The sequence below is a fragment of the Anneissia japonica genome, unplaced genomic scaffold (genome assembly GCF_011630105.1).
Source record: "Anneissia japonica isolate Jap-2015-1 unplaced genomic scaffold, ASM1163010v1 scaffold1509_len713820_cov188, whole genome shotgun sequence".
NCBI classification, from domain to species: domain Eukaryota; kingdom Metazoa; phylum Echinodermata; class Crinoidea; order Comatulida; family Comatulidae; genus Anneissia; species Anneissia japonica.
Genome location: NW_022737632.1, coordinates 414 through 13047, shown reverse-complemented (window position 1 = coordinate 13047; position 12634 = coordinate 414). Strand labels below are relative to the sequence as shown.

Genomic DNA, 12634 nt, shown 5'->3' with positions numbered 1-12634 from the left:
ACATTAATATTGGATCCCATTTCTTAAATTACGAATCTCGTGCGCGTTTGTTACGTAGACAACCTTAACTAAATTTGCGATGTTGTGCAAGGTGCATCGCTCCATCTAAGCATAGCGACAGGCCATTATAATGCAGGATTAGGACGATTCTAGACGAGTTCTTTGTATTATTACTATCCTTGTATTCGTACAAAAATAATATATTAATAATAAGTCCATAGCCCACGTGACTTGGAGTGGAGTTGAATATATCAGTGGTTATAAGATGCTTGCCCTCTGACCCCAGGGTCCTGCGTTCAATTCCTGTCACAGCAGGACTTTCTCTCACGACCAAAACCAACTCCACTCTCTAAGCCTCATAAACAGACTTAGTTTATAAAGCATCATTCTCATCCTGTGAGTGGCATATTAGCTTTCAATTAAAATCAAATCCCCTCATAAACAGACTTAGTTTATAAAGCATCATTCTCATCCTGTGAGTGGCAAGTGTACTTGCTGTTGGATGTGAATAAAAAATTAAAAAAAAATAAAAAAACAAAAAACCAATGCGCACAAGATTCGTTATTTCGAAAATGGGATATTACGTACCTGATTATGCTAATCAATTCTCAAATTATATGGAATATTTCTTGATGCAAGGTCGGTAAACCTATAATATATCTCAAATACTTATTTTCTAATTTTGCAACATGTTGTGTCGGCCCACCATCTACAGCAGGCTCTCCAATTCCCCCAGTTAATAACACAGGTAAAATCATTATCATCATATTCAATGCCATTGTCCGTTTGCCCTTATTTTCATTATCATCTCATCAAAATCAGCATCTTGTTATCATTATCATCATCATAATAAAACTTACAATTGTAATCTATATGCTTGATAAATGTTAACCAGTTGAATAACAAATAAAAATAATAAAAATGTCAATTACTTTTGATAAATAATTGTGTTTAAAATTCGTTTAATTCTAGTCACTAATATCAAGGAGATGCTACCTACACTACACTACTTGTCTACTGCAAGTTACAATGAAAAAGGTACAGAAAATTTACAGACAGTAATGTAATAAATTTAAGATATGATGTTTGAATGAACCCAACAGTCTCATTACTTTTTATACGATTCTTCTAAAGTGCTTATCTTGTTGTTACAAACCCCTACTCTCCATCAGGGGCGGATATAGGGGGCAGGCCAACCCCCCTTTTGGAAGGTAAAACAAAAGAAAAAAAAAGATAAAAATATCAATTATTTTTGATTAATAACTATGTTTAAAATTCCTCTTAATTCTAGTTACTGATATCAAGCAGACACTGCCTACACTACACTACTTGCCTACTGCAAGTTATGATGATAAAGGTACAGAAAATTTACAGACAGTAATGTAATAAATTTTCGATATGATGTTTGAATCAACCCAACAGGCTCATTACCGTACGTGTTATACGATTCTTCTAGAGTGCTTATCTTGTTGTCACAAACCCCTACTCTCCTACACAAAAATTTCACGGGGGCACGCCCCCGGATCACCTAGGGTAGTATTATCTCGATTGGCCCCACTTTCGGTTCCCCCTTTTGGACATCTATGGATCCGCCCCTGTCCACGTCATTAACATTGGGTTTCTCATCCGAGCAAAGCTTACACCAAATGAAACCGACAAATGAAACTGAAACAGAGTGTACCAGTACGTACTTTATTGAGTCATGATCAAAAGTTAATCATTGGCAATACAGATCAATCAATCAATCTATTAATCAATCGAACAATCTATTGACAAAACGATCAATATTTCAGTACATTTATACATTTTTCCATCGATCAAATTAATAAATCAGTAAATAATTTGATCGATTGTAATCAATTGATCATTCAATCTATCATACATCCATTCATGATACCCTTTGTAAAAATAAGTACAGTAATTATAGAGTACTACAGTGTTACGTTATGATACCACGTGATACTACTTCGTTGCTATGGTTGCAAAATGCGTTCAACCGGATGCCATTTTCTCCACTGACAACCATTGATCCCAATTTCTAACGTAATTATTAAGATTTTGTATCTTAGTTTTTCTTTGTAAATTTTAATTGATGATTAATTGTGTTTGATAACTAATATAATGTGAGCTTTTGTGTTTTTAGTACATTTTTATGGTAAAATATTAGATTTTAAAATGCCTATTCCAGAAAGCCTATGAAGTCCTTCAGACGTAATTAACAGTAACCAACGTCTGGTTGGCAACGGAGGGCGCCACCTGGTGTTGACGACATGACTGTGGTACTCTATACTAGACGAATAAATTTGAAAAAAAAAAACAATTCAAAAATGATTGCTTTTTATATTTTTAGCAAAATATTAGCTTTCAATTAAAATCAAATCCCCACCTACACCCCTACCCAACCATAATGAAAAATTACAATATACTTTATTCTGTTACAATGTCTCTCTTATTCGATTTTGATGTACAGTAATTGTATTTTAAAATAAAGATATACAATATATGACCGGAAATAACCTTGAATGATCCTAAATGACCTATTTGTGACAATTTGACCTGGTAATAAATGGTGATAGTATTCCATATTTTTAGAAGTTAGAATTATAATTCCAATGTGTTTAGAAGCAGAGATATAGATAAACAGAGGTTTTATAAGATGGACATTTTTAAATCCAAGATGACCATCATAATGACCTCAAATGAGGTGGCTCCTACCTAAAATTGAATGCTATGACCATAAGGAACATGTAAAAAAATGGTGCGTTTGTCCGGAACGTTTACATTCAGTCCAAATATGGCCCTAAGCCGTACTATTATCATCAATTATTGTTATTATTAGGCCTATTATTGTCATTATAATTACATTATTACTATTATTATTATCATTATTATTATTATTATTATTATTTCGTAACAGCGCCACTTTTAACCATTAATGAGATTCTTGAATTGTATTTTAAACACGCAACCCAGTGGCAGCGATGACCATAGGTCTGTAACAACTTTCATTATTAAAACATGTTTTGAAAGTGCCTATATTATATTTTAACAGGCACAGCACAAACGATATTCGACAGAATCAAATCTCCAGAAGCATTAACAGCTGGTAAGTCAGCAACTATATATTTTATATCAATTACGTATACAGTATACATTCATACACATTGTTCAATTATCGTCAATATTTTTACACTGTCGTTTTGTGGGACCTTAGCAATAATGTCTCACACATACGCAGGATTACCAAAATAGGTGGGGCTTAGCGGAAAAGTCCAATACTGGTCAGAGTAGGAATTGAACTCTCTACTCGCCGAATCACAACTCGCATCTGCCGTCAAGATGGCAACTTGGCGCCTTATTATTTACTTATCTATTCAACTTTCTTTTATGAGGGTAGCACCAATGGATGCTTATCATAAAAATCAACCACCACCCCCCTCACAACACATAGCTAATCTTGATAATCTATACGTTACATCGATGACAAACAAAACCCAGCCTACAGTATGTGGACAATTTGTTTAGAATCTTGATTTTAGAATCTTACTTAGGAGAAGTTTTCGGATTTTATATAATTTAAGAACTGATTTAGCATAATCAGGAACATTAATATTGGATCCCATTTCTTAAATTACGAATCTTGCGCGCGTTTGTTACGTAGACAACCTTAACTAAATTTGCGATGTTGTGCAAGGTGCATCGCTCCATCTAAGCATAGCGACAGGCCATTATAATCCAGGATTAGGACGATTCTAGACGAGTTCTTTGTATTATTATTATCCTTGTATTCGTACAAAAATAATATATTAATAATAAGTCCATAGCCCACGTGACTTGGAGTGGTGGTTATAAGATGCTTGCCTTCTGACCCCAAGGTCCTGCGTTCAATTCCTGTCACAGCAGGACTTTCTCTCACGACCAAAACCAACTCCACTCTCTAAGCCTCATAAACAGATTTAGTTTATAAAGCATCATTCTCATCCTGTAAGTGGCAAGTGTACTTGCTGTTGGATGTGAATAAAAATTAAAAAAAATAAAAAATAAAATAAAAAAAAACCAATGCGCACAAGATTCGTTATTTCGAAAATGGGATATTACGTACCTGATTATGCTAATCAATTCTCAAATTATATGGAATATTTCTTGATGCAATGTCGGTGAACCTATAATATATCTCAAATACTTATTTTCTAATTTTGCAACATGTTGTGTCGGCCCACCATCTACAGCAGGCTCTCCAATTCCCCCAGTTAATAACACAGGTAAAATCATTATCATCATATTCAATGCCATTGTCCGTTTGCCCTTATTTTCTTTATCATCTCATCAAAATCAGCATCTTGTTATCATTATCATCATCATCATCATCATCATAAAACTTACAATTGTAATCTATATGCTTGATAAATGTTAACCAGTTGAATAACAAATAAAAATAATAAAAGTGTCAATTACTTTTGATAAATAATTGTGTTTAAAATTCGTTTAATTCTAGTCACTGATATCAAGGAGATGCTACCTACACTACACTACTTGCCTACTGCAAGTTACCATGAAAAAGGTACAGAAAATTTACAGACAGTAATGTAATAAATTTAAGATATGATGTTTGAATGAACCAAACAGTCTTATTACTTTTTATACGATTCTTCTAAAGTGCTTATCTTGTTGTTACAAACCCCTACTCTCCATCAGGGGCGGATTTAGGGGGCAGGCCAACCCCCCTTTTGGAAGGTTAAAAAAAAAAAAAAGATAAAAATATCAATTACTTTTGATTAATAACTATGTTTAAAATTCCTCTTAATTCTAGTTACTGATATCAAGCAGACACTGCCTACACTACACTACTTGCCTACTGCAAGTTACCATGAAAAAGGTACAGAAAATTTACAGACAGTAATGTAATAAATTTAAGATATGATGTTTGAATGAACCCAACAGTCTCATTACTTTTTATACGATTAGAATCTTACTTAGGAGAAGTTTTCGGATTTTATATAATTTGAGAACTGATTTAGCATAATCAGGAACATTAATATTGGATCCCATTTCTTAAATTACGAATCTCGTGCGCGTTTGTTACGTAGACAACCTTAACTAAATTTGCGATGTTGTGCAAGGTGCATCGCTCCATCTAAGCATAGCGACAGGCCATTATAATGCAGGATTAGGACGATTCTAGACGAGTTCTTTGTATTATTACTATTCTTGTATTCGTACAAAAATAATATATTAATAATAAGTCCATAGCCCACGTAACTTGGAGTGGAGTTGAATATATCAGTGGTTATAAGATGCTTGCCTTCTGATCCCAGGGTCCTGCGTTCAATTCCTGTCACAGCAGGACTTTCTCTCACGACCAAAACCAACTCCACTCTCTAAGCCTCATAAACAGATTTAGTTTATAAAGCATCATTCTCATCCTGTAAGTGGCAAGTGTACTTGCTGTTGGATGTGAATAAAAATAAAAAAAAATAAAAAATAAAATTAAAAAAAACCAATGCGCACAAGATTCGTTATTTCGAAAATGGGATATTACGTACCTGATTATGCTAATCAATTCTCAAATTATATGGAATATTTCTTGATGCAAGGTCGGTGAACCTATAATATATCTCAAATACTTATTTTCTAATTTTGCAACATGTTGTGTCGGCCCACCATCTACAGCAGGCTCTCCAATTCCCCCAGTTAATAACACAGGTAAAATCATTATCATCATATTCAATGCCATTGTTCGTTTGCCCTTATTTTCATTATCATCTCATCAAAATCAGCATCTTGTTATCATTATCATCATCATCATCATTATAAAACTTACAATTGTAATCTATATGCTTGATAAATGTTAACCAGTTGAATAACAAATAAAAATAATAAAAATGTCAATTACTTTTGATAAATAATTGTGTTTAAAATTCGTTTAATTCTAGTCACTAATATCAAGGAGATGCTACCTACACTACACTACTTGTCTACTGCAAGTTACAATGAAAAAGGTACAGAAAATTTACAGACAGTAATGTAATAAATTTAAGATATGATGTTTGAATGAACCCAACAGTCTCATTACTTGTTATACGATTCTTCTAAAGTGCTTATTTTGTTGTTACAAACCCCTACTCTCCATCAGGGGCGGATTTAGGGGGCAGGCCAACCCCCCTTTTGGAAGGTAAAACAAAAGAAAAAAAAAGATAAAAATATCAATTACTTTTGATTAATAACTATGATTAAAATTCCTCTTAATTCTAGTTACTGATATCAAGCAGACACTGCCTACACTACACTACTTGCCTACTGCAAGTTACCATGAAAAAGGTACAGAAAATTTTCAGACAGTAATGTAATAAATTTTAGATATGATGTTTGAATCAACCCAACAGTCTCATTACGTGTTATACGATTCTTCTAGAGTGCTTATCTTGTTGTCACAAACCCCTACTCTCCTACACATAAATTTCACGGGGGCACGCCCCCGGATCACCTAGGGTAGTATTATCTCGATTGGCCCCACTTTCGGTTTCCCCCTTTTGGACATCTATGGATCCGCCCCTGTCCACGTCATTAACATTGGGTTTCTCATCCGAGCAAAGCTTACACCAAATGAAACCGACAAATGAAACTGAAACAGAGTGTACCAGTACGTACTATATTGAGTCATGATCAAAAGTTAATCATTGGCAATACAGATCAATCAATCAATCAATCAATCAATTAATCAATCGAACAATCTATTGACAAAACGATCAATATTTCAGTACATTGATAAATTTTTCCATCGATCAAATTAATAAATCAGTAAATAATTTGATCGATTGTAATCAATTGATCATTCAATCTATCAATGGGGCATTCCACAGTAATTGCGACATGCATTGAAAATTTTCAAATTGCGTTTTATATATGATGTTTGACATTTTCAGAAAATAGATAAATTGAATTATATGAAACCAAAAAAAAAAAATTATTGATGTTTTGGAAAATATTTTACGTTAAATATGGAAAATGCAAATTTTATGTTGCGGACATTACATTTGAATATTGCTTGTATTTTTTTGTAAAAAAAATTTTTCATAAAAATTTTGAGTTGGATATGTTTATTAGATGTACTCTTTGTAATTTGTAATGGGTATTTAATAAATTCCTTCATATATTAATTTCATAATTCATGTCTTATATCATAAATGTAAGTCCGGGACATTTTTAGTACATTTTTTTACAAGTTTTTATATAGTTATAGTGCAAAAAAATTATTCAAATTTCAATTCCTCTTTTAATTTAATATATACTAAATGTACCAAAATCTAAAAATATATATATATATATATATATATACATATATATATATGATAATTTTCATATTAAAATTTTGTCCCGGATATTACATTATGTCCCGGACATTACACTTTACTATCAAAACAATATTTCAGTTTAAATTTTGGCAAGTGAAAAAGTAAATATTTGATTATTACACATCATTTGTATATTTTTAGGAGTTTTTTTACAATAATTTGATGCTACAAAGCCTTTAGATTTGTTAGTGTCTTAATTTGCAAATGTACAAACTAAGATTTTAATTTTTGGGAGTTGCTGGGGAAAATAACACCAATACCTGTATAACAAAAAGGCTATTTATACAAATACGCAATTCTAACAAAAACCAAATTTGCATTTGAACAAACTAATTAATAGATAGTTTATTTTCAATAGTTAGGTGACAGTGTATCATGAATTCAGATGTCTGAACTAGTTACATTGTGTACATGCTTTGAGGTGCATGTACACAAAAATGTCTCCCAAGACCAGTACAGAACGGTCTAGAGCACACAGAGAAAGAATTCAAACCAACCAGCTAGCTTATAATGAATACAAAGAGCATGACAGAAGAAGAAAACGTGCAGAAAGACAAAAGCAAAAAACCCAGATGTCCGATGTTGAGATTCAAAAAAAGAAAAATGCAAATCGTTTATATATGAAAGCTTATCGTGCAAAGAAACGGAAAGAGTCTGAAAAGGAAATGGTGGCAACAAATGTAGCATCGTCGTCATATTCTAATGAAAGCAAAGGAAAAGCAGTGTCTCGCCTAAAGAAACACCTACCAAAATCTGGTGCCCAGTCACAGTAATTGGCAACTAATGGATATAGAAAATCGATTTATGCTTTAATTATTCTTCATGATAATGCATTTTTAAAACTGTAACCCAATTTTAGATACTTTATACTACAATACTTTTTAAAACTTACTGTAAAGACTACAGCTTATTAAACAATTAAACAAATAAATGGTTACTGTATTTGAAAGCATATTTTGACTTTATTTTTTCATTTACACTTGTTTTTATGGCTCTGTTGTAGGTGAGACAAAATTGTAATGTCCGGGACATTTATAAATGTAATGTCCGCAAACGCAAATAATCGCTTATATACAACGAAATATTACATATTTTTTTTTTTTTTTGGTAGGCAAGAAGAACTATCTAAATATGTAATATATGAAGGAATATTCGATATTTCAAGAAACAGCACAGGAATTTTGATTTATATTTATGTTGTCAAAAGTCATGTCGCAATACTGTAATGTCCGCAACACGGACATAATTCGATTTTACAGTCACACTATAATATTTTTTTTCATTTTTTTTAATACAGACTTAAACTTCAGTCTGTAAGCAATAATTGACCAAAAAATAAAATGTTTCCCTTCAGTAGTTTACTAGATATAGAATTTTAAATTCTCTTAAGTGTAATGTCCGCAACAAAAAAATACTGTGGAATGCCCCCAATACATCCATTCATGATACCCTTTGTAAAAATATGTACAGTAACTATAGAGTACTACAGTGTTACGTTATGATACCACGTGATACTACTCCGTTGCTATGGTTGCAAAATGCGTTCAACCGGACGCCATTTTCTCCACTGACAACCATTGATCCCAATTTCTAACGTAAATATTAAGATTTTGTATCTTAGGTTTTCTTTGTAAATTTTAATTGATGATTAATTGTGTTTGATAACTAATATAATGTGAACTTTTGTGTTTTTAGTACATTTTTATGGTAAAATATTAGATTTTAAAATGCCTATTCCAGAAAGCCTATGAAGTCCTTCAGACTAATTAACAGTAACCAACGTCTGGTTGGCAACGGAGGGCGCCACCTGGCGTTGACGACATGACTGTGGTACTCTATACTAAACGAATAAATTTGAAAAAAAAAACAATTCAAAAATGATTGCTTTTTATAGTTTTAGCAAAATATTAGCTTTCAATTAAAATCAAATCCCCACCTACACCCCTACCCAACCATAATGAAAAATTACAATATACTTTATTCTGTTACAATGTCTCTCTTATTCGATTTTGATGTCCCTTAATTGTATTTTAAAATATTTACACAAATAAACACAATCAAATAAAATTCAAACGAAAAAAGAACCAGGCACATAAAAATCATATATTCCTTGCACAACCAATAATAATAATAATAATAATAATAATAATAATAATAATAATAATAATAAAATTAACAGTAACCAACGTCTGGTTGGCAACGGAGGGCGCCACCTGGCGTTGACGACATGACTGTGGTACTCTATACTAAACGAATAAATTTGAAAAAAAAAAACAATTCAAAAATGATTGCTTTTTATATTTTTAGCAAAATATTAGCTTTCAATTAAAATCAAATCCCCACCTACACCCCTACCCAACCATAATGAAAAATTACAATATACTTTATTCTGTTACAATGTCTCTCTTATTCGATTTTGATGTACAGTAATTGTATTTTAAAATATTTATACAAATAAACACAATCAAATAAAATTCAAACGAAAAAAGAACCAGCCACATAAAAATCATATATTCCCTGCACAACCAATAATAATAATACTAATAATAATAATAATAATAATAATAATAATAATAATAATAATAATAATAATAATTTAGCTTATAATTAATTAGGAAATGCTTAGATTATAATCTCTTTAACAGTCTGTATTACAATCTCATTAGTACTTACCTTTATTTGTCTGTCTACCTCATAGATACTGTGGCTATTTCAACTAGAGCAACTTTACTAGTGGTTTTAATATTATTTATATTATCAGTCCTGTTTTGGAAAAGGCAACAGATATTCGGATATAAGCAAGTACAACGAATACAAGATATCGAAATGACAAGTGAAAGCAAAGAAATTGCTCTGAATGGTCACCAGGAACAAAAAAGCAGTGTTTGAAAGCAAGATGCCTGTGGTGGACTTTTTCTCTAAATTCCAATCAGAGGGCGCCCTATTCATACAGCCTAATATGAATAATGCATAAATCTGTCAACAGTATAAATTTTTAATGTGATATGCAAATATTTGGTGAAATATGACAACATAATGCCCACGTACTGTATGATGGACAAAGCTTAAGAGAGGGTCTGGGAATCTACTGGAAAAATGAAATTGGCAATTTTGATTATCAAACCATCCCATCTTCCAATGCAAAACTGGTTTCTTGAAAAATTAGGCAAAATCAAGTACAGTATGAATTATGAATGTAACAGATAAAAAATAACATTCGTTTTAAAATTGCAGAAACATTTTGGGGAAATTAATTTACTTCAGTATGTATAATTTTTTTGCTTATAAGTGAAAAGGAAATAAAAAACCAAAATTGCAATTTAGGAATATTTTGTTTGCATAAATATAAGATACTAACAAGTTTTTCGTGTTTGTAAGGAGATAAAAATATGACCCAAGCTCACAAAAGGGCTGTAAACTCGTCCTCGGGCCAAAATGAGTTTTTGTTATAATGGCATAGAACATATTATTTATTTACTTTAAAATGACAGTTAAATGAACTCAATCGGGTGTCTGGAAGCAAAGTTATGACCGTTCTACGCCCTATTGTGGCTATGAAGGCTTGTTTCGCAATACAGTGTGGTGAGAGTTTATAGCCCTTCTGTGAGCTTGGGTCACAAATTGTATAAACAAGAATATTAAGGATGTATAGAAAAACTGATAACAAGAGGTTTAAATTTACATGGTATATTTAGACACTAAGCCTATTTAGTGTCTAACTATTTGTATAGAATACAGGAGAGAACATTTGAAAAAAATATTTAAGATTTATAAAATTGAATATAATAAAAGTGGAACATCCCACAAAACTGGAAAAAAGATTTGATTGGCCATTTATTTTGCATTTTGACGAGACTGTGCACTTCAACAAGTCAATTAAAAATTCCAATACAATTAAATATTCCAATCAATAAATGTATTATTGTACCAATAATAATAATATTTATATTATATAATAATCTATTTCATACGATTGATAATATGGCATAATTGATGTTGGCTAACACTAAATATGTTTAAAAAATACAATACAGTATAACTTTTTTGATTCTATACTTGGAAGACATAGTTCTGAGGTCACTTCAGTAAGTTTAAATATTCTAAAATATACCTAAAAACAGTATCGTATTTTCCTCCTTCTAAGCCACTAGTTATTCAGTTCAATGTAAAATCTACATAATTTTGTTAATGCAATATACAAAATAAACCAAACTCAAGAAAATCTTCGCTACTGTAATAAAACAATAACCAAGAAACTTGCTCAAGATTCCCTATGGTACAATTAGGTTTTTGGAGTGGTCTCAAAAATCTTGCCTAAACACTGAAAATAGTGGGTAAGATACTTATAAAAAAATATGAAGAATTTAGATAAGCTCAGCATAGCCTAGGCCACTGACGTTGGTAGGGCTGAACAGGGTTGTATAGCACATTTCTGGGCTGAGTGATTAATATGATATAAGGTCAGCATTTATATTAAGTACTCTACACTCTTAGTACTTCGTATTATTACACCAGTCATTAAAACGATGACAACGTGGATACAGTGCCTTAAAGCATACAACCGACTTGCACATTTAGGATTTTGGGACGCCCCCTATCAATACTGAGTTATGATTTTGAAAAATTTGACATCTACTTTTTCCAAGTTTTATATTACTACTATAGGTCTAATACAGACTCAACGTGCGTGCACCTCTGTTGAGGAAATATCCCCAACTGTTACCGATATGCTCGAATCATGTATCTTGTATGCTTAAAATGTAACGTTTTATTTCACTCTTGAAATACAAAATTAGTCCAACAAATTTGAAGACGCGGTATGTTTAACAATAACTAACTCTTGTGTTATACTGTTAATAGACTAGACCACACAAGTTTGTTTTGGATGGAATCTATTATAAATATTATTATCTAAAAAAAAGATAAAATATGTTAGAAACCAGGAAAAAAATAGACCATAAAAAAGAATGAATTATAATGCAAGGCCATCTTTAAGAATATGCATTTTGGTGGTGTTCTAGCGCCCTCTGAAATACTGCGATGGCAAAATCAACGTCCTCTCGTGTAATACACATAGGAGGTTTAATGCGTAATACCTTAAAAAAGAAGGTAACAAAAAATATGAAAACCAAATACTGTACGACATAATTATCAAATAATGAATTGATTAATAGTTAATATTATCAAAATATTTTATTTATTCTTTTTTATTATTAAATTTTTTTAATTAATGGATCAATAAATCAGTTACTTTAATTTATTAATTACTCAACATTAAAATA

The 12634-nt window shown here is 31.5% G+C and overlaps 1 protein-coding gene across 5 annotated transcripts in view; it reads left to right on the top strand.

Moving 5' to 3' along the window:
* LOC117117407 overlaps positions 1-11688 on the top strand; it is a 40131-nt gene extending 28443 nt beyond the window's left edge. For 2 of the 5 annotated variants that reach the window (XM_033261723.1, XM_033261721.1), the window contains exons 5-8: positions 3053-3106; positions 4230-4262; positions 4496-4561; positions 10051-11688. In XM_033261723.1, coding sequence (XP_033117614.1) covers positions 3053-3106; positions 4230-4262; positions 4496-4561; positions 10051-10241 — 344 coding nt within the window. In that variant the 3' untranslated portion in view covers positions 10242-11688. Of the gene's footprint in view, positions 1-3052; positions 3107-4229; positions 4263-4495; positions 4562-10050 lie in introns of those variants that run through there. The other 3 variants (XM_033261720.1, XM_033261718.1, XM_033261722.1) reach the window with 2 other exon arrangements.
* The last annotated feature ends 946 nt before the right edge of the window (positions 11689-12634 follow it).